At 37.8% G+C, this 23,591-nt stretch overlaps 2 protein-coding genes across 4 annotated transcripts in view; one reads left to right on the top strand and one right to left on the bottom strand.

The window, feature by feature from the left end:
- SLC66A2 (solute carrier family 66 member 2) overlaps window positions 1–11,561 on the bottom strand; it is a 62,971-nt gene extending 51,410 nt beyond the window's left edge. For 2 of the 3 annotated variants that reach the window (XM_039325380.1, XM_039325382.1), the window contains exons 1-2: window positions 11,322–11,560; window positions 8,723–9,064 (exon numbers count right to left, since the gene is read on the bottom strand). In XM_039325380.1, coding sequence (XP_039181314.1) covers window positions 8,723–8,952 — 230 coding nt within the window. In that variant the 5' untranslated portion in view covers window positions 8,953–9,064; window positions 11,322–11,560. Of the gene's footprint in view, window positions 1–8,722; window positions 9,065–11,321 lie in introns of all 3 variants that reach the window. The other variant, XM_039325383.1, reaches the window with a different exon arrangement.
- A 6,801-nt stretch (window positions 11,562–18,362) lies between these two features.
- On the top strand, window positions 18,363–23,332 carry HSBP1L1 (heat shock factor binding protein 1 like 1). The gene is made up of 4 exons (XM_039325464.1): window positions 18,363–18,621; window positions 19,836–19,902; window positions 20,865–20,961; window positions 21,769–23,332. Exons 1-4 carry the CDS (start codon window positions 18,577–18,579, stop codon window positions 21,803–21,805), a joined length of 246 nt encoding a protein of 81 aa, XP_039181398.1. The 5' UTR covers window positions 18,363–18,576; the 3' UTR covers window positions 21,806–23,332.
- The last annotated feature ends 259 nt before the right edge of the window (window positions 23,333–23,591 follow it).

Below are 23,591 nucleotides of genomic sequence, written 5' to 3'. Positions count from 1 at the left end.
AGATTTACTGTTTAGGGTTATGTTTATGTATAAACATTTATATAGCATATTCTTCTTTTTAAGAAAGTTTGAAGCCACCAGATCATACCTTGTCCCTCACAGCGTCTCTTGCTTTTGGACATCTGTAATTTCATATGTATTAATCAGTCAATTGGAAACATGGAGAGAATTCAGCAGGAGTGCTTACAGAAGTTTTACTAAATACATTGGGACTATCTTGCCTGAATTTTAAGGGAATCTCCAAGTGCCTATGATAGAATGGAATCTTTCAACTGCAGACTATACGAACCACATTTATCTGACATATGTGAGAGCTTTCTGACAATTCCCTTTGTTCTTGAGACATGGATATTACGCAATATTGCATAATATCCCACAGTCAAAAGCTTTCTCATCTCCTTCTATGTTTGGGCTAAGTATTACCCCCAAAGGGTGAAATCCAACAGATAAAAGATAGCTGTAGCCAAGAAATTGTTTGTTGGTGTGCAGTCACTAAGTTGTGTCTGACTCTTTGCAACTCCATGGACCATAGCATGCCAGGTCCCCCTGTCTTTCAGTGTTTTCCGGAGTTTGCCTAAATTCATGTTCATTGCGTCAATGACATTATCTAACCATCTCATCTTCTGCCGTCCCCTTCTCCTTTTGCCTTCAATTTTTCCCCAACATCAAGGACTTTTCCAATGAGCTCTTCTCTTCTCATTTGGTGGCCAAAATATTTGATCCAAGAAATATTTCTCACCAAAAAGAATTCAAAACTATTTTATATGGGCTAAATTATGATTGATTAGTATCATTAACTTCTATTACTTTTTAATTCTTGAGGATCTCTTTTGTAAGATGAGAAAGGGGAGACTATAAGAGCAGACTGAGTACTGTATATTAATGGTGTTCTTTGTGTCAAACTATGGAAGCAAAAGTTTGTCTTGAAAGAAGGATAGAAAGGTGACACTTTTGAAGTTTGGTTTTGGAAGACTCCTGAAAATACCATGGACAGCCAATAGAAATGGATCATAAAACAAATCAACCCAGTTTTCTCACTCAAGGCACAAATGACCAGGCTCAATTTATCATATTTCGGACACATTATGTAAAGCCTTGGCCCTCTGAACAAGGCTCTTATGCTGGGAAAGGTAAGACAAAAGAGAAGAAGAGGACGACCACCAGCAAACTGGATGGACTCATTTACACTGGCGATAGAATATAATAGAAAACAGTGTTGGAAGGGATCTTGGAGGTCTTCTACCATAGTCCAACCCCCTGCTCAGGGAGGAAACCCTATACGGTTTCAGACAAATGTTCCAATCTCTTCTTAAAAACTTCCAGTGTTGGAGCATTCACAACTTCTAGAGGCAAGTTGTTCCTCTGATTAATTGTTCTGTCAGGAAATTGCTCCTTAGTTCTAGGTTGCTTCTCTCCTTGCTTAGTTAGCTGCAGCATTGAAACAACTGAAGGACCAGGTTAGGGATAGTTCATCAGAGAAGATGAATGTGGTTGCTAAACGTTGACATCGACTTGACAGCACATAATCTATCAATCAATGAATATATAAAGTACTGCAAAAAAGGAAGAAAGATTATCCTACTACATATTAGTATGAAATTATTAATGAAGAAAAACATAGGGTAAAGTTATATCATAGATATCATCAGATGCCAGGATATACATAATACAATTTGATGCTGGTTTGGATAATAGCTTTTCCTCTGGGAATGACCAAAATACATTTCCAAAGAATGTGAATATTGCTTGCTCATGTAACTATCAGAATGACTTGCCAGGCATATTTAATGCAAATATGCTTCTGTTATATATCTCATTATCTTGCTAAAATTCAGTCAACCATATAGATAGAGACACTGAAAAACAGCTTTTCTAATAGAAGAGAATATCTGTAGCTCAGGATTAAACTGTGACATCCTTGGTATTGTCTGAGCTTGATTGCTTGCTTGCAGTCCTTTTATTACCTAACTAGTTAACATCGTAAGTGCCTAAGTGCATTGATGATGTTACCTAATCAAGTAATGAAGTATATGAAACCAAACAACCAAATTCAGAGAACACCCAGGACTCCATATTAACTTTGTTTGCTTGGAGGTATTATTCTTACAGTAGACCTATTTAATATAATTTTCTTCAGGGCGTAGTCAAACATCAAGCCAAACTGAGAGTGCAATTAAGGGAGAGGAAAGCAATACAACATACAATTCTCCTCCCCTAAATATCAGAGCTAACTTTAAGACATTCTGCACCCATTAAAAAGTAATGTTAATTTGGTCTACATTTAAAGATGAACGCATGATTTATAGCAGTGGTTCTCAACCTGTGGGTCGGGACCCCATTTGGGGTCGAACGACCATTTCATGGGGGTCGCCAAACAAGGTTGTCCGCCATTTTTTCCCTCTTTTCTTTGGCCATGCCCCTGGCACCCGGTGATGTATAAGTGGTTGGGGGTCACCACAACATGGGGAACTGTATTATGGGGTCGCGGCATTAGAAAGGTTGAGAACCACTGATTTATAGTATTCCTCAATCTATAAAATGAGTATTATAAAGCCAACCTAAAAGAACAGAATCCACGGGATGTTTTTCACCTAATTAAGGCTATCAGAGAAATAACCAAGAACAAATCACGTTCCATCTTCTGAATATTGCATGACCTACTCCGGAAAGATTTTTGCCTTATGAGGCTTGAAAACATAAAGTTGAGTGCTGTAAAATAAACCGTAAAATATCATTTGCATCCCATCTTACACTGGTCTTTCTCAACTTAGTACTCTCCAATTGTGCTTGGCACTCTAAGCAATTACTAAAATTACAGTAGGATTGTTGTTCAAAACATTTGCAGAGCACCAACTTTAAAAGAATATTTTATATCATCATGAAATGGTTTCTCCTGCTATGCCATAAGTATATGAATGAGCCTACGCAGAAGGATTAATTATTCTCACATCCTGTGGCTTGGTACCAATGTAATTTAATTCAAAAGCCACAGAAAAAACTATGCAGATCACTTCTACTGCAACAAAACATAAAAACTGATTTTAAAAAAACTATTACTGTACTATTTTCTTTTCTAAACTCCAACTTCCTGTAATTTTATATCACAGAATTATATGACCAGAAGAGACCTTGGAGGTCTTCTCATCCAGCCCCCTGCCCAAGGCAGGAGTCTTTATATCATCCCAGACAAAAGGTTGTCCATTTTTTCCGTGAAAACCTTTAATAATGGTACATTCATAACTCTGGGAGGCAAACCATTCCATTAATTATTCTCATTGTCAGGAAATTCCTCCTTTTCTCCAGGATGGATCTCTTTTTGACGAGCTTCCACCTATTGCTTCTTGTCCTATCCTGAAGTGCTATGGAAAATAAACTGACCCACTTTTCCCTGTGACAGCCCTTAACTATTGGAAGACTTCCCTAAGCCTTCTCTTTCAGTGCCGTTGTAACGTCGAACGGTCACTAAATGAACTGTTTATGGCTGTTACAGCATCTCCTTGGTCACGCAATCAAAATCAGATGCTTGGCAACTGACTCATATTTATGACGGTTGCAGTATCCTGGGGTCATGTGATCACCTTCTGCAACCTTCTGACAAGCAAATCAGTGGGGAAGACAGATTCTTTTAACAATCATGTTACTAATTTAACAACTGCAGGGATTCATTTAACAAGTGTAGAAAGAAAGGTTCTAAAATGGGGCAAAACTCAAAAATGTCTCACTTAGTAACAAAATTTTTAGGCTCAATCGAGGATTGCCTGTAATGCAAAGTAAACTGAGAAAGTCAAGTATCCTTTCTCTAAAAAGCAGCCCATTAACAATATTCAACAGAAGGAGTCGGTAATAACGAACACCAATACAATTCTTCATTTCCTGAATTTTCTCTCAGCATATATTAATATAAATGATAGAATCTCCACTAAATACTTCAGTAAATTGTTTTGGTCAAATTTTCCACTAGAGGCTAATGTACAGTTGTCTCGTCTATGTGCACGAGAGAGGCAAAAGATATCCAGAGAAAGCGCCTAAGGGACTTTCAAAACATTTTCTGCCATTTCTTGAATTTTCCTATAACAGGGCAGCTTGGAAATTTAAATGAGTCAATGTTTTAAAAGTCTCTAAAAATACAGTCTTTTCCCCATAATTAATTACTATAAAATCTAAGACGGTGTGAGGAGAGAAAGCAGCACTGGTCCCATTCATCAGAAAGAAGGTCCTACAACTACCTGGCATAAAAAAGAAGCACACCATTAAACAATCGTCTTTTTAAATACCTGTCACTAATAAATCAATCTGAAAAGCCAGCCTGATAACAGCCTTGTGCTGTTTTGTGATTTTGGTCTAGTTTTAAAAGAGGGATTTCTGGGCTCAGCACTCCCCTTGTATAACACTCAAGCTGAAAGGCACTTAGGTAAGCTGTAATAAACTAGCCTGTTCTGCCTGCTGAAGTCTGCTTTCCTTGTTCCTTATTTTTGCCACTTATTTTTCCCCAGAGCTGGAGCAAGGTTGGAGCTGTTTTTCTACTGGCCAGAAAACAATAAGTCTGTCCCCACCCCTTCCAATTGCAGGAAAGCACTCAACTGATTTCATTGCAAACAAAACACTAATAGAGGAAACCTGATAATTCCTTTGGATTAGCCGAAGGAATGTATAATTCAGCAGCTATTCAGGTACTGTATTCCATAAAATAGTTCAGCAACTAATGTTATGAATACTTCAAGTACATTTTGTTCTCCAAGAAAAATAATCCGCAGGAAAAAGAGGCCCTAATATTTCATAATATTCTCATCAAATTCTGGCTTCAAAAAGAGATGGTTATGTCCAAGCTTACATTATCTGTTCAGTTTCGTCTGACTTAAAAATATAAATTATAAAATACAGATTTTTATGCTAAGAAACATTACATAAACTGCATGAAGAGTGATATTTCTGAGCTACCCAAATTTATATAATTATACAGTTTGTACCCCAAATAACATCCCAAAGTGCAATACATATTTATGATTGGAAGTCATGTATTCTGTCTGTCTTGTATGAACACCCTGACATAGCTGGGATCAAATTTCATTAACACCTATCTCTGTAATATTCCTACAAAAGGATGTAGAAGATGCTTTAGGAAGGCATCTATTGTCTTACATTTATTAAGGTAGATTTCTTATTTTTATTACTTAAACATTTTAAGCTTTTTCTTCTCCTAAATTCATGCCTACTGCCTTCACTTTCAGGTTTTCCTTAGTTGCTGAGGAATCCAATCCAATCCAATCAAAGTTTAGGCCAGTTCAAGATGAGAAATAGCAAATATTGCTGTCATCACAGCTAATCATGGAACATTTTAGTCACTCACCAATAAACTCCTGGAAAAAAATGTAGTATAGTGCTAGATTAAGAAGCAAGATTAAACTCTTTGAATTGATATTTTGGGCTAGACACCATCTTTCAACCTAACCACTTTCACAGGTTTACTGTGAGGAAAAATTGAGAAGGATGAGAGATACAAAGAAAGACACATAAACAATTTATCTCCCTACTTATTAGGCTTTTTGGATTGAAAAAAAAAAAGACCTAAATATATTTAAATTGCAGAAAAGTACTCTATTTTGAAGATCCTTTGGTATTATGTTTTTTTTTGTATTTCATAATTACAACAATGTAATAATATTACTCAGGAAACTTAGTCCCCTAAATAAATGAAGGCACATACATTGCCTCAATAATATTCTATTTACAGCATGGTAATAGCATTTATGACATAGGCATTTATGACTGAGGCTCTGAAGACTCTGAAATAATTATTACACTGGTTTGTGAGGGGAAGCACCATATGAAAAGTAAAGGTAATAGTCTCTCTCACTTATCTAACATGTGGAGGAAGTGCAGAAGGAACATATGATCCTCCAAATGTTACCCAACTGTTATTCTCATCATCCTGTATACTAGACACATTGACAGGAACAAAAGAGACTTCACCAACTTCTAAAGGGACAATATGCTTCATTCTTCTCTCTAATTTCAATGATACCCTTGATTAGCGGGGCTCAATAATGATTCAATGTACATTATTTCTTTAAACACAGAATTATTTAATAAAGGTCGGTTTCGATCAGTTAACATCCCCAAAGAAAACTATAAAGCAAATAATAAAAATCTAATTCTTCTTCAGGCAGCAAAGAAAGAAAAATATAAGTAGCAGCCTATCTTTTTTGAAAGTCAGACCCTCATGGCGGATGGTAGATAAATAAAACAATTTAATGTAATCACGAGAAAAGCCAATACTTCTATTTATCTCCAAGAGTTTTATTCCGCATTACATTCTTAAAATTATAGCAATACCTCCTTAAAAGATCATCTGTAACCAAATTAAAATCTGAGGAAAGCCCTTCCCACAAAGATTCATGGATCAAACTAAATATATAAGGCTAATGGTTTTGTTTATGTTTAGTCATGAACACCGATCAGTTATATTGCGATGAAAGATGCTTTGTAGCAAGACCAGGATGAAAGTCTTCTGAAGTTGAAGAAAAGGCCGACAGATAACTGTGCTATTCATCCATTAGTGGGAATCCTAGAGATAAATATTTAATACGAAGAACAATGTTGCTACTCTTAAACATTTCAAATGTCATATGACAGACACAATTGCTTCGTTCTTACACATAGATTAGGTCTGCCATGAAAAGTGTGAATTATCCCAAACTAGGCAATTGTCATTAATATGGTCCTGTTTGCTGCATTCTATTACGTGTATAATTAGCACGATCTATACTGAAATGTATTCAGAAAATATAATGTATATTTTAAAATTAGATTAATTTTACATTTCACCATTTTTATTTTATGCCTCACACTTCCACATAGGAATATACATGAGAATCTTACAATGCTGCTGTATAATTGAAACATGTATCCTATACATAACATATAATAATCAGCCATTTTCCAGAAAGATATCTATGCTTGTCAACTCCAGCAAAAAATGAAAGTCATTGTTGTCATCCTAACATTACATAAACCTTTGCTGATCACTACAAAAGGTTGTCCCAAAGGTGCTTTTTCAAAAGGCAACTGGACTTTTTCAGTTTGTTTCAGTTCATCCAAGAAGCTTCTTGGATGAGAAGCAAAACATCTTCAAACAAAACAAAGGAGGTCTAGTTGCCTTTTGAAAAAGCACCTTTGGGACAACCATGACCTGGATGACAAAGAATCTCCATAGACATCTACAAAAGCTTGTGCAGTACTCATTTAGGCTTTAAAGTAGGGGTGGCAAACTCGCAATGTCACGTGACAGCAATGGGGTGGGCGTGGTTTTGCTATGATGCATACGGCTCGCGGATCAGCAGTTTGACACCCCTGCTTTAAAGCTTCATAACTTTCTCAATTAGTCACAACAATCTACAGATTGAAGAAATGGATTAGTGGATGTTACAAAGTTTTCAAATAATACCAGATCATTTCATTTCAGATAATTGGGGCACAATGGCCTAGTACAGGCCGGACGTGTCATTTGGAAGCCGCGCCCACCCCATTGCCAGCAATGGCAAAACCATCCCGTTATGTTGTGCGATGTCACGTGAGGTCGCGAGTTTGACATGTCTGGCCTAATAGATAAGGTGCTTGGCTTGTCAACTGGAAGGTTGGCAGTTTGAGACCCAAGCACCATGTGACACGTTGAGCTTTCAGCTCCTGCCAACCTCACAGTTAAAAACCATGCAAATGCAAGTAGATAAATAGATACCACTTCACTGGGAAGGTAACAGAGTTCTGTGTGCCTCGGCATACAGTCATGCTGGCCACATGACTATGGAAGCATCTTGGAACAATGCTGATTCCCTCAGCTAGGAAACAGAGATAAACACCGCTCCCTAGAGCCAGGCATGACTGGACAAGGGAAACCTTTCACTTTTTATATCCTTATTTAACTGAGGAATTTTCTTTGCTAAGGGTGGGGAGACTTCAAAGTTAATGATAAAATGTTACTTTGAAATATAAGGGGATACATATCTAACACTTGTCTGCAACCCCTTAAAACAACTTTGTCATTTCCCATGAGTCACAAGACTGCCATCTGATCTTAAGTACTGTAAAGGCACTTTTTGGTTTAAGGAGTTGCAGACATTTCCGATTAGCATTTGCCTAATCTTAAAGGATCTTTTTCCCTTCAGTTCCGAAGTGCCACATAACCTTGTTCTTCATAATACATTTAATTGTTCATCAAGCTTATTCTATGTTTGCTAGATAAATATTGATAAAGCCTCCACAGCTAATTTCAAAAGAGCTTTTGTTTGGTTTACATGTGTTCAATCCTGGCAACTTCAGGCTGACAAAAATATACAAGTTTTCCAATACAGCATACAGAGTATATTTTAAAATATCAGATATCACAGATTAAGGACCTTCATTAGGTATCACAGGTTTAGGGCAACCACAAAAATGTCATTTGTGTTTCACCCAAGTATCCTTTTGAATATACTCATGAAATATTGACAAAGAACCTAGAGGGAGGCCAAATATAGGTGATATATTACTTATACTTCAAAGGAGTTTCATGGAATTTGGCAGCACAGTAAATCTCTCTCTCCCTCCCTCCCTCTCTCTCTCTCTCTCTCTCTCTCTCTTTCTCTCTCTCTCTCACACACACACACACACACACTTTTTTTCAGGTATCGATAGATCCTCCAGAAGTACAAAGAGAAATTTAATTTTTAAAAAAGAAGCAACTTACCAAAAGAGTATCCTTAAAATGTTTGCAATTAATAATACTAAACACACGTAGGTTGAAAAGCCCTCTGCGTTCTGTGTTCTTTTAATATCTCGGTATTGAGGGATGTATGGCACTATACCACCAAACATCATGGCTGCCGAAGCCCCCCAGGATATCAGCTGTTGAACTGCAGATACCAGCCATTCCCAGCCATCTGCTTCCATCATGGGCAGGATGATGTCCCTTAGCATGAGGACAGTTGGTTACAAAAGGGAAGCCCCTTTTCACTTCCTCAGGATTTACTGACTTGTATTCATATCTGATTAATCTTCCAATAGGCCATGTGCCATTCTTTAAGCAACACTAGAAAAACAAAGCGAGAGGAGACAAAGTCAAAACTTGCAAGGAAATTTTCAGTCGCATCATTAGAAAATAATTAGTCAAATCATAATGAACTAGAAGAAAAGACAATCTATTTGTCTAAACTAGTGCTTGCTCCACCATGCTGACATTCAAACAAAATATCTGTGTTGTCAAGAATGGGAAAGCTTAACAATCTTAAAACTAAGTATTCTAACAAAATATACATACTAAACCTTATTAGTTAATACTCATGATGTGCAGCGTGTTCCTTTGTTGCAATTAGTGTTCCAGCATAGCAAGCTTTCTTAAATTAATTCCTTTATAAGTCTGCATATTTTTTTATAATAAACAAAAAATTCTGCAGGTTGGATAGCACACTTATAATTAATGGCATTAATGGCAGAGCCATGGTGGCGCAGTAGTTAGAATGCAGTATTGCAGGCTAATTCTTCTGACTGGCAATTGCCAGCAGTTTGACAGTTCAAATCTCACCAGGCTTAAGGTTGATGACTCAGCCTTCCATCCTTCTGAAGTTGGTAAAATGAGGACCCAGATTGTTGGGGACAATATGCTGACTCTGTAAACCACTTAGAGAGGGCTGTAAAGCACTGTGAAGCGGTATATAAGTCTAAATGCTATTGCTATAAACATGTAATACTTTTAGGACTGATGATGTAAGATAACTACTTGTAAGACAACTCCTGTCCATAATAAAGGCACATATTTTAATGAGACACACATCAGAAGCAATCTAGTAGCTTTTAATTAAATTTAATTAGTTGAGAAAGGTGTTACCAGATTCCTTTGGGTTTTCGGCCATCGTGAAAGAACATGTCTTGCCTTTTACAGCGTCTTTAATAAAATAGACTTTCCTATTGAAAATTCCTATAATCATGAGTTTTAATGAGTAGAAATTCTACAGAGACTGATAAACTGCTGTTGACTTATTTGGTCAACAGCAATACAAAAGAGATTTTTACTCAAATTAGCATTGTTATAGAGAAAACATTATCCCTTTTCAGAAAATACACAAACATTCCTCCTCGGGCATGGGAGAGAAAATCTCTTTCAAGACACTCGCTTACTAATTGAATACTGAATAACTTTCTTATTTAGCAAATTATATTGTCACTGATTTTCATTTCCTTAAGAGCTATTTCCATCAATCAAAATTGTTTTTAATCAACAAACTCAGCTTCTCTCTCACGCACACACTACAAATACGACAGTTGAACTCCCAGAATGCCCAGTCAAATCACAAGGAATTCTGGGAGCTGCAGGCCCAACTCCCCTGCAAGTTTATTTAATTTTTCTAAGTAATTCTCGAACTATACCGTACTAACTTCTTGGTCAGGGGAAATGATTAACTATCTGCTTGTCAAGGAAAATTAATACAGGTGTGTTCAACTTACAACCGCAATTGAGCCCAAAATTTCCATAGCTAAATGAGACATTGAGTTTTGCCTCATTTTTCAGCCTTTCTTGCCACAGTTCTTAAGTGAATCACCACAGTTGTTAAGTTAGTAAGACAGTTGTGAAGTGAATTTGGCTTCCCCATTCATTTTTTCAGAAGATTGCACAATCACCCCAGGACACTTCGACTGCCATAAATACATGCCAGTTGCCAAGCATCTGAATTTTGATCACATGATGCTGCAATGGTTGTAAGTATGAAAAATGGTCATAAATCACTTTTTTCAGTGTCATCGTAACTTTGAATCGTCACTAAATAAATGGTTGTAAGTCAAGGATGACCTGTCCAGTTAAACAAAAAGAATACAAAGAAATTGATCTATGAAATCATGACAAGTAGTGAATCAAGAGAGATGAAAGAAGAAATAAGACTGTATTCTCTGCTCCTAGAGGAGAGGTCCCAGGAATTGGAGAAGGTAAGACTCCCCTTCAGACTTTCTGCCTCTTCGGCTGAACAACTGGGACCCCAAATTACGGAGTCCCAGCTGAGTCCTCTCGCTAGAAGACCGTTTTATCTACAGCCCTTGCCTTACCAAGGGAGACGGAGAGAGAGGAAGTGAAAACACCACTTTCCCCTAAGTGTTTTCTCCACTCCTCTCTGAATGGCCAACCGCGGCTCTGACACAAAACGCTACCGGTACTTCTGCTTTCCTTCCACGCTCCCTTAGCAACTCCGTCAAACTGCCCAGCTTCGAAAAGCAGAGGGGCGGCCAAACGGGCGGAAACCTAAGCCACGAAAGAGGAGGTAAGGGGGCTGCAGGGGGGGGGCTCGCCCTCTTCTTACCTGGGCTCTTGCCAAGGCCCCTCGTCCCAAGAATCGCGCATCTCCCCCTATTGCTCGAGGGAGCCCCAGCCCGGGGCGCCGCTCCCGCCCCAGGCTGCGCTGAAGCCACAGCTGCGCTGCGCCGTTTCCGTGCCCGAGGCTCCCAAAGCCACAGGCACTGCTGCTGCTCCTGCTGCTACCGCCGCCTCCTTGGGCGACTGGAAACAAGGCGCTGGCAGCGGCAGCCCCCAGCAGCGAGAAAATGAGCCCCGCCTCTGTGACATCAGGAGAAGCTGAAGTGCCTCCGTCTATGAAGAAATCCGCCCTTCCTGCCTTTCGTCGTTTGGGTCCTAGAGCCCGACCAGTTCCGGAGAGAAAGAGACTCACTAAAATCCTGGGAAATTGCAGGGGGAGGGAGGGAGGGACGGGGGGAACGGAATCTCAGTTTCCGAAAGAGAACGTCGAGCTCGTTCTCTTTGCTAAACAAGGATTTAGATGGGGACCCCCCACACACACACACACCCAAGATCATGGGATTTTTTTTTTCTTCCCCCGTCAGATACGAGAAAAGAAAGGTGTTGGGAAAATAGTCAAATGTCATATTATCACAAAGTCTTCATGCAACAAAGTGAGCGTGTTTCATGTAGAATATAAATAGATCGGAGCTGTTTCCAACGCTTCTTTAAAATGTCATAATCACCAAGGGCGGTAATATACTATTTTTAACTAAAGTAGTATTTTGAAGAAAGAAAATATGGGGGGGGGGGAGAGACATGTTTGTGCTTGCACTAAATGCCTTAGAGTTGTTTCCTATTATTCAAATTTGTTACAGCAACCCAACTCCAACAGACAGGGTGCATTTTAACTACTGTATGTAAATTCTTGCCTACTGTTGCTAATTGGTAATTATGTCTCAGCTTCCTATGAAATATTCAAGACATCAAAAGTGGTATAATAACTTCAAACCTTTCTGATAAATCCCCTCCATAAAACTAGCAGCTTGCAGGGGTTTTTTGTATAGTGTTCTGTAAAACTGAATTTAACATTATCCAGCAAGAAATCCTAAATAGTTCTAAGTTTCTTAGTTCTAAGAAACTATATAGGATTGGCACCAGGAGCAAAAAAGGAGCCCCAATCAACAATGTCTGGCAGAAACCACAACCGTTGAGACGGAAGGAAATGTAAAGATAGGAGGCCCAGCTCTCATGCTGTTCCATCATGTGCCCTGGAACTTGATAATATATAGAGAGAACTTATTATTCAAAAGTGTTACAAGGCCAAAAGAGCGTTTCCTTTATCAAATGTTTTATCAGACAAAATAAAATGAAATAAATTAACAGTCTTTCAGCAGCAGAAACAACAGGAGTAAATGTGTGTGTAGGGGAAAAATACACAAGCTAACTTAGAGTCCTTTTAAGAGCTGAAGCTAGGATAGGCATCTTTTCATTAAACTCAGTGTTGTGAGTTCACATAGGGGAATTTGGGAGGAGGGTAGTATTACCAAGAGTCCTTGCAGTTTTCTTGAAAAGATATCCCTAACCCTAACTTTGAACGATCATTAAATAAATAGTATTAAATCTCTATTAAGAACTGCAACAAATACATCTTATTGATAGTTCCAAAAAAAAAAGCATTTTAGAAGGCATTCAATATTTGTCACAATACCATGATATAGGCTCAGAGTTTTGAAGTTAGATGGATAGTTATTTGAAATCTTACAGGTAGAACTGCATTTGGATTTCTCAATAAAAAGTAAGCATGACAGGCTACTAGTTAGGCTGAAGTTCCTGAAACACTTCAATCATTCTACATGGGAGTTCTTGAACACTCTATTGAGGTCTGGCTTCTTCAGCCCAATAATAGCAAAATAAAAAGGAAGAATATTAAAATTTTCATGCCTAGATGTGGCATGATTTGTGCCAAATCCAAAACAAGCAGTATAGTACAGTACAACCTGACATATAAGGAAGTTTTTCATGAAAAATTATTTTGTTTTAAATCAATTAAGCCAAATCCTCAGATTCACAGTCATTCATGCCTTAATCACCTTTCAACTGAATTATTTCACAATAAGCTCAACATTGGGCTCTCCTTGAAAAACATTTGGTAGCTCCAGATGATCCAGAATGCAGTAGCAAGAATAGTTATGGGCACGGTTCATTTGTGTGACATCTGCCTTTCATCATATGTCCTAGTTACCAGTTGGTTTTGGGTACAATCCAAGGTGTCAGGCCTAGTCAAAGAACAATGTAACCCAATCCAGTCAAAATACGATCCTCTATTTTCTTTTGCCATATAGATAGAATCTTGCCAGACTAAACCTATACCACCCTAACCTAATGAATATACCCTGAGAGATTTTAGGGAGTGGTTATACTAAATCTTCCCATAATCCAGCTCTGGACTGTGCTGTTTCTTGTCTTGCCCCCTCCTTGGAACGTGCTCCCTCCTTCCAGGGAATCTGCTTCATTACTATAGTCCATCACAGTGGTGGTGAATCTATGGCATGGGTGCCAGAGGCAGCACTCAGAGTCCTCTCTGTGGGCATGCGCGCCATCGCCTCAGTCCTAGGCCTTCGGCTGGGTTTTATAAAACCTTTTCACTTTAGGCCTCCGCCGTCGTGTGCAAAAAAAAAAAAAAGGTTCAATCAGTCAATTTCAATTTCTTGCAATGTTGGAATTGATTGATTGAACTTTTTAGTCCCACCCAGTCTGCCGTTACCACCGCAGCCACACCCACTCAATGGGCCACACACACCCAATGGGCCACACACACCCGGCACCCGATAATGCATAAATGGGTTTTCGGTTGCAGTTTGGGCACTCGGTCTCTAAAAGGTTTGCCATCACTGGTCTATCACATAAGGTGGTAACTGTCATCTATAAAGCCCTTCAAGGCTATTGACATTTATAGGACTACCTCTTTTCAATAATATTTGCTTATCATTATCCTGTCCTTTTGACCCTTCTAACCTTTAAAAAATCCAAAGACCTGCCTCCTTCTGGAGGCTCTGGGGCAGTGTCATTTGAGTTTGATTCATGTTCTGCATTCTGGTTAGTTTTCAACAATATGGGCTGTTAAAGTTGCTATTGTTATTATTTTTTGCTTTTAGTTTTGTTTTTTTAAAATATATTATTAAATGGTCATATATCGCCTAACATTGCCTTGGTGATTGAGGGAGCTGCCATAAGATCTTGAGTTTCAACAGATGTTTGTTTGTTTACATAAACAATTTATGTTCATTGCAGAATGGATGATTAGAGGAATGATCTCTGGCTCCTGCTCTAATGGTGATAGACTCTAAAAAGCTCCTGTCACATAAACTCAGAGGATGTTTAAAAATATCAGAAGCCAGTTACAATACTAACACATTTATGTTAAGGATAGAATAGTACACCTGACAACATTCCAGAATATACTATGAATTATATTTAAACAATATGTGATATGGTTGTAGGCTAGCTAGATTACTCCAATAAGGCCAGGAGAGCCTTTGTGCCCTAAATAGCTTTTCCATGTCAGCTTAAATAAGAACATGTATTTCATAGATACTAGAGGTCATGCATCTCATGTGTCATTCTTCTAGTATCTTGTTCCATCACTGGAGGTTTTTAAGAAAAAATTGGACAACCATTTGTCTGAAATGGTATATGATCTCCTGCTTGAGCAGTGGGTTGAACTAGATACTAGAAGACCTCCCAGGTCCTTTCCAACTCTGTTATTCTGTTCTAATATGTATGCCTATGACTCAGCTAGAATGTGCTGAATCAAACTATGATGAAGGAAAGTGTTATAATTTCCCCCAAAACATTGAGTACAGGTTAGCTTCAAACTATCAAAAAAAAAAAAAAACCTGCTACCTTTTGTCTATTAAGGCATATCTGAGCAAGGAAGAAATAATCTGTTGAAACTGATTATACCCCTTTAAACACAGGAGATAAATGAAGTATCAAATCCAGACTCCTTTGAAGATGGTCCAATTCGGCAAGCACTCCAGATTTCCAAGTAGCAGCTAATCTTCAGAGGCATCCACTTTTTCATTAGCTAGTTCTGCCATCAATTGCACACTCCTCCATGTGTTGGTTTTCAACAGCATCTCCCAGTGTCCTCAGAGAAAATAAGATTTCTTCAGTTCATATGTAATTTGGAAAACATTGCTTCCCCTGCTGTGTAAAAAAGTGTAATCAACTGGTGTAGGGTTTTTTAAAAAAAAATCAATTCCTTGTTTAATCTAATTGGATTCTCTTTTTTACCCTTTCCAATTCAACAGAAAATTGAAAAGAAAATATGTAGATGAGCTCATGAACCTGTCTGTCAGCAGGATAAGTCTCTGAATACTGACAGAACTAGCCAAATTTGGCATGCAAGGAGTGGGGAAGAAGCAGCAAAAGGGAGATGAATTTGAAATGGGCTGATCTGGTTGGGGGCTACACAGATGACACAAATTTCCTGGGCAGCTTCTCAGAATGCTTCTGAGTGCACTATGATATCGCCCTTTCCCAACTTCCCAATTAGGTGACCTAGAACAGAATTACTATTACAAACAAAAATAGCCTTGTTCTAGTAAAACCTGTCCTACCAGTCTCATATTTTTCTTCAATGCATGCAAGCCATCTATATACTTAAGGATGATTAGGAGTATTTAAGAGGGTGTGTCACCTCTGTTCCTTAGCTCTTATGTAAAAAAAAAAAATCCACCATCCAATGGCAGATCCATTGAAGTATCACCACTTTCTTTTGAGTAAATTATTAAACTTGATTCCTGGTGACTTTACAGACATACGGATGTAGGTTTTCTTGGCAACAATATAGAAGTGATTTGCATTTAAGATATTTTTTTTTTACCTTTGCAATCAAACCCACAATTCTGATACAGGTAGCGCTCGACTTATGACCACAATTGAACCCAAAATTTCCATTGCTAAGCAAAACAGTTGTTGGGTGAGTTTTGCCCCATTTTACAATCTTTCTTGCCATAGTTGTTAGTAACATGGTTGTAAAGTGAATCGGGCTTCCCCATCGACTTTGCTTTGTCAGGCTGCAAAAGGTGATCACATGACCGCAGGACCCTGCAACCATCATAAATACATATCAATTACCAAACGTCTGAATTTTGATCATGTGACCATGGTGTGTGTGTGAAAAATGGCCATAAATCAGTTTTTTTCAATGCCATTGTAACTTTGAATGGTCACTAAATGAATGGTTGTAAGTCAAGGACTACCTGTATTCCTTGGAGAAAACTCATATAAGACTAACCAGTCTCAGCCCTGCTTAGGTTTCAAGCCAAACAAAGTCAGTCAAGTTGTCGCTTTCTTTTCTTGCAACAGGCTGGAAAGAACTATTACTGATTTTGTGAGTTTAAGGTGGTAAGGTGTTAGTCTTGCCTTTTCCTACGGTCTCTCTTTTCTCACTAGATTCAAGAAAATGTATTTTATACAGATGTTTTTGAAAATACTTGTCATATAAAATTAACATTTTAATGTTATAGTTTACAAGTTTTAAAATGCTACTAGCAAAAATATCATACTTTTTAGTCTTTGATTTTCATTTCTGTACTATGTTTTTAATATTATCCTAGTTCCAGGCTTTTTATTTTTTAATTCCTCATCTTGATTTGAATTATATTGCGTATCTTAATTTCATGTTAAAATAAGGCAGCACAGCTTCTGAGAATACCCTTGTTTTTCCAAATAAACAGCTCCTGGTATTAAAATTAATATTTATTTGGACCTAGTTGATTTTCAAGGTAATTTCACTACAATATTTCTTACAAGGATTTTGGCTGAGTCTCCTTCTGGTGAGATGGTGGCAAACAAACAAAACACAAACAAACAAACAAATAAATTTTACACTATGGCCTAAGGCTTTCTAGATCAGGCATGTCAAACTCGTGATGTCATATGACGTCGCACAATGTATCGCGACTTTTTCCCCATTGTCGGCAGGGGTTTTAGTGTGACGCATCCAGCCCCTGGGCCTGCAGTTTGACATGCCTGTTCTAGATGTACACAGTAAACATACTAAACAATAATTTAATATTTCTGTTTCCAGCAAGACAGGTTTGTTCCATTCATGTGTTATGCACTTACAGAAACCTTTGGGTTGGATCAAAATGCAACCTTTCTACATCATGAACTGCCTACACAGTTGCTATGGGGAAAAGAGGAGTGGGAGCATTATACAGACTTATCTTGAACTGGGTGAATGAAAGATGGAATATGTGCTCTTCTCTTGAATGAAGCATTTGCAGCATAGATGCACAGGTGACTGCTTATGGGCCATTAAGTTGCTATAAGCATGCCTGGCTGAGGAATTCTGGGAGTTGGTCCACAAATCATAAAAGGGCCAAGTTTGAAGACCCCTACTATAAACTCTCAGCAATCACATATTGTAGATCAGTGGTTCTCAACCTTTTTATATGGCGACCCCCGGTCACACGGACGCGGCGCGCATGGTATACCCCAAATCTGTATTTCTAAAAGCTGGCCTTCTCTTCAGGTTTCTGCCTGGGGAAACTTGGGCTAGTTTCTGTCTCCCGTAAGATTTTTCTCCATTATTTCTTTGGGGAAATATAATATTCTGCCTTTTTAAATATCCCCTAAAATATTTCTTTCTCTAGGAGGGTGGGTGGGTGAGTGCTGACTTTCTACATCTGTTTTTGTTTTTTTTAGGATTCCTACCACAGTGGGGGAGAAATCTCCAATTGCTACTGGAATATTTTTCCTTCCTTCCTTCCTTTTAAAACAATAAAAACAATTAAATACTACTTTAATAGTCCTATGAATAATAATAGTAACAACAACGAGATAACTCGAGGCTTCTCTTGCTGGCTGCTGACCATCCAACCTTGGGTAGCTCCTCAGCTATTTTAGACTGATCATCAAGCATATCTCAAGGCTGAACTTAACAACCAACAACATCTTTCAAACTTTAAAAACCCGGGAAAACTTGATATTTTCGCCGCTTAGAGGTGAGCTGGGAATAAAGTATATCCTTTGTAAATTCTGAATCACAGGCAACCAAAATAATGACGCGTCGGGCACGTGGCAAGGAGGAGTGGAAAAGTCACCGTCGCCTTTCGCATTGGTTTTTTTGCAGCGCCGGAGGTCGTAGCCGTGTAACCGCGCCGGCGAAGAGAAAGCCCGCCTGGTATGTTCGGAGAGCGGCAGGGAGGCGGCTTTGTCTCCGGAGCCACTTTCCTCCCATCCAGGGCGGCAATTTGAGTAGAAAAGAGCGGGCGAGACAAGTGGCGTCGGCGGCGGAGAAAGAGGGCATGGCGGACAGTGACCCTCAGAGCGTCAAGGAGCTCTCTCAGTTTGTGAGTACGCCCGACGCTCGCCTGAGGCTTTGCCGATTGCGCTGGTATGGTGCAGAAGTCGTGTGTGTGGCAGCTCTTTGTAGGCAGCGTCCCCAACACAAATATAAACTCGGTGTTAGCAATTGGGAACTAAATATAGCCGAGGAGAGATCGCGCGACAGAGATACACACAATCACTGTGACTCAACAAGGAAGAGGACGGGTGCTGGGCTAAGGAAGATGGCCCTTGATGCTCTCTGAGCTTGGTTGGTTTTTTTGCAGACGTTTTGTTACCCAAACTAGGTAACATTATCAGTGCTGGTCGGCTTTAACATCTTCACTAAAACTGATAATATTGCCTAGTTTGGGTAATAATACCTCTGCAAGAAAACAACCAAGCTCAGAGAACACTAAGGACTCCTCATTTCAACCATGAGCTACAAATATTTTCCTTTATCGGTAAGGCAGATGGCATTTATAGCTACCTCCTTACACCCTCTGCATCTTGTTACCTACCTATTTTTACCTACTGCATCCTACCTACCATAAGGCATAAAGCTATCAAGGTATCTCCTCAGCTGGCAAGTTGTGATGGTCCTCTCATAAAAAAATATCTTCCACAGCCCATCTCTGGTGCATTCTGGTCCTCATAATCCAAGATTGTGGCATTGAGATCCAGTATCAGTAGAGGGAACAACATTTGGGAAAAGTAATAAGATTTTCAGAAAGTTTCTACATCTCTTCACTGAAGATTAGTGCCTGTTGTTCATGGGACCAGAAACTCTCATGCCTTGGAGTGTGGGGGGAACGAGGCCAACTTTTTCTTAATCCAAGGGATTTCTTTCAAGAATGTCTAAATAAAAAAAAAAACCCTCTTCTTTTAATACTATGTAAAATTAATAAAATAAAATAATAAAATACTGTTTAAAAATTAGCGATCTATAAGAACACTTCCATATAAAAGTTAGATATAATCTCAGCATTTCATATTCTCTGTTTTATGTTCCTTTTTTAAACTCCTTTTATAGATCATAGCATTTTCACAAAATACATTAGCTATTTTAGGGGAACTCTCTCCTTTATCACAGTAGATGAAATAAAGCTCAGTTCCTCAAATAATAGACTGCCATTGCTTTTTATGCACTGTAAACAATCAAGCTAAGGCTGGATGAGTCCAGGAAGTAGCTTAAAGTGGTAACTTGTCTAACATTATAGGTGTATTTTTTCACCTACAGGCAGAAAATCTCCTACAACAGCTGCAAGAAAACTTTGAAGATCTGACTGATAAATTATCTCTAAAAAATATCCTTTTCAGATCCCTTTCTAAAATTAATATGAAATCATTTGTAATGGGCTTGACTAATCACTAAAGTTTCCAAAATATGTTTATAGTTTTGAGTTTATCTGTCAAAAATAAAACAGGGCAAAGGTAAACTGGAAGATGATAGGAAATACTTTTGGGAACTAGAAGTGAGATTTTAATCGGGTTGTTTTCTGATAAGAGTTTTGTACAAGAGGAATTCTTCTAAACAAGACACTGGATTTTAGCCACTCATCATTTTTATTTCCTAAGAATACTTATGGAGACTATCAAAAGTCTTTGTAAATAGAAGTCATTTCAGAAGCTGCTACTTTATGGTATAGCATGTCAACTTCCCATTTGAATTTTTCACTTAAGAATCTAAAAAAGGGAATGTTACATAAAGCAGTAAGCCTAGTGAATTTATATCAATTTTAGAAAAGTATTAATTTTCATTTTACAGCAAGAGTTATGCAGCATTCTTAAATACCATTAATGGTTAAGGTACCAATTTAAGTATATTAGATCCTCCTATATAGGAGAGTTATGGTGAGATATATTCCTCTTCAACTTTATGAACTGAGACAGTGCTGACAGTATATAGGAAACTATTAAATAATAGTAATATTCTTTTAAAATAAACTAATAATCTTGCCTCAACAATTATATTTGAACAGATGATGTTCAGTCTTGAAACACTTAACTACAATATTATACACATTATAAGCTTTTAATGTCCTGTAGCATACATTCAGACCAGATAAGGCAAGAAGTATGAAAACAATATTTTTATACCTAATAAAATAGAACAAACATCATTTTGGACTTTTTTACAATAGAAAGGAACCAAATGTGAATCCTGTTATTTTTTGTTTATACGCACTATGTATTCTTTTCTCAGATAGATTAATATAAACTCCTAATAAAAATGAATTAAAAAATGCAGTGCTCTTTAACCTTTTACTGGATGAGATGGGTGAACGGATAAATGACTTGGAAAAGCATGTTGCTGAACTAATGGCTGAAGCTGGAATAGAAAATGCTAATGAAGATTCTGAACGGTGAGATTCTGATTGTATAAACTAGTCACATTACTGTTGTAATAGCTAAAAATCTCCTATGACAATAAATTTAGCATAACCAATTCAAAAGAAAACCATCCTTTAAAACAGGGGTGTCAAACTTGCAACGTCATGTGACGTGTTGCGCTGTATCGTGACTTTTTTTCCATTGCCAGCAATGAGGTGGGCGTGGTTTTGCTATGACGCATTTGCCCGGCAGTTTGACACCCCTGCTTTAAAACAAATTCTTGTTTACATTAATAGAAGAACAAGAACATAGCTAGCTTATGACAGAGTAAGGATTTCCACAACTGAAACTCAGTATTCAGTGAATCCATAGAACCATACATAATTTGCACTATCTTTTGCAAGGCACTTTCAGTTTCCCAGTCGAACCCATTAATTCTGAGATCTCTCATCTAAAAATTCAGCAGATCCATCTTTGTTTTAAAAACTCAGCCACAGCATATTCATTTGCTTACTGCAGTTCAGAGAATAAGTTATAATGTGCAAAATTTTGGAGTGATTGCCAAGAGTGCCAGGACTTACCTGTTTGTAAAGAAAGCATGAATATGCATATTTGTACAAAAATAATTCAGGTGATTAATTCAGCAGACAGAGCATGTTGAGCTAGTGTCACCTCTCATAAGAGTACTTTCTGTATTTGAAAAATTTTGGAAAATAAATGATTTGCCTTTTCATTCAGTTGAAAAACTAGAAAGATTGAGAGATAGTTATTTATATGCTAAATTCACATCTGGTTTTCCTAATTTTAACTCACTTTGTATGCTAATTATTTTTATACAGAACCAAAGACATCAAGGAAACACTGGATAGAACATGAAGACTTTAAGACTAAGTACGGTCTATGTTTGTACAAATGTTAAGATATTTGTTAAAAGACTGTATAACTAAAGGATACATACTATATCATCAGCTACAAAAAAAATCAAGCTGTAAATATTTCTGGCCTATATTGCTATAATATAGAATCATGCAAATGTGATGGGCAGTATAGAAATTTAATACATAAATAAGGAAAATTCTTACAATTTTTTTTTGCTTAAAAGTGACATTAAAGGCTGAAAACTACTTCATATTAACATTGAATTCATGACAATTCATATACATTTTTGTATGAATATATTTATAAGCTTTTATACCAAGTTTAGTTTCCATTTTCCCCTTGAAGTTTGTTTTCTTAAGACTATCAAGTACAAAGAAAGCAGAGTAAAATTCCATGCTAATAGTTAAAATTAGTGTAATCTCTATTTCGATTAGTTTTCCTCTATTGAGATCGTTTTTGAAGTCATATTGCTATATCTAATGCAATTCTGAACAATTTCTACCATGATTTTTAAAATAATATTCCTAGGAGGCCCTTCAAGGCTTAACTACTGCAATACATCCTATAGGGAACTGCCCTTGAAGACTACCCAGAAGCTTCAATTGATCCAGAATGCAGAGGCATGGGCAGTAACAGATATGCCTGTGTAATACTCTTGCTTTGTGAACTGCACTGGTTGCCAGTTTGTTTCTGAGTGCGATTCAATGTGGTGGTAATTACCTATGAAGCCTTACATAGAATAGGGTCTGATTATTTGAGGGACCGCCTACCTCTTGTAGTAACTGTCTAGCAGATTTGATTCAGGTTTTGCATACTCCAATTGTTTTGATTAAACAATACCACCTCTCAGCATCCAGAAGTGCATATTCTCTGCTGGAGTGCTTGCCCTCTGGAATGAGGTTTTCCACAAGAACTAGGTGGTTTTTATATTGTTGTTTTAGAGCACGGGTATCAAACTCAATCGTATCATGTGACATATTGCGATGTTTTTTGCCTTTGCGGAGCAGGGATGGGCATGGCCTGTATGTGACGCATCGGCCAGCGGGCCACCAGTTTGACACCCCTGTTTTAAAGGGTCTTGTACACCCGGCTCTTTGCCCTGGCCTTTGACTACGATGGATGTAGTATTTTCCAAGGATAACTTAATTTTTGCTTTTTTTACCTTTTGCAAGGACTTTTATTCCTTGTTTTTATTGCATTGTATTGTTTCTTTTGTTTTTGCTTGTGAACTGCCTGAAATTGTTGGGAGTTGGACATTGTACATATTTACTAACACAAAATTACGATTTTCAGCAAATGAACTAAGGAAATTAGATAACTGAAGGATGTCAGAAATATAACCTGAACCTGGATGACCTTTTTCATATATCATGCTAAGTCATAGTTTGGTTCATCATGGTTTAATGAGTAAGCAAAAAACTGGATACATTTGTGCAATACTCTAAGTTATAAAACATGATTTACAAATTGCAATTTGTCAATCACACTAAACCAAAAATAAAAAGATCACACTGGTTTACTGTATGTGAAATGATCTGTTTTCTGCTTATCTTATATATAAGCCTATGTATTTTGTACCCACTTTTGGTATGTTAATAACATTGCCTAAGAGCACATAGTTGAATTCATCACTGTATAAACCAGTGGTTCTCAGCCTGTGGGTCAGGACCCCATTTGGGGTCGAACGACCATTTCACGGGGGTCGCCAAACAACGCAGTCCGCCATTTTTTTCCCCTTTTCCTTAGCTGTAGAATAGAGTCTAATTCTATTGGCTTTCAAAAG

Source organism: Crotalus tigris, unplaced genomic scaffold, assembly GCF_016545835.1.
Source record: "Crotalus tigris isolate CLP2741 ecotype Arizona unplaced genomic scaffold, ASM1654583v1 scf7180000024337.5909745, whole genome shotgun sequence".
NCBI lineage: Eukaryota > Metazoa > Chordata > Lepidosauria > Squamata > Viperidae > Crotalus > Crotalus tigris.
The sequence above is the reverse complement of the archived record's forward strand: the minus strand, read 5'-3'. Positions and strand labels throughout refer to the sequence as shown.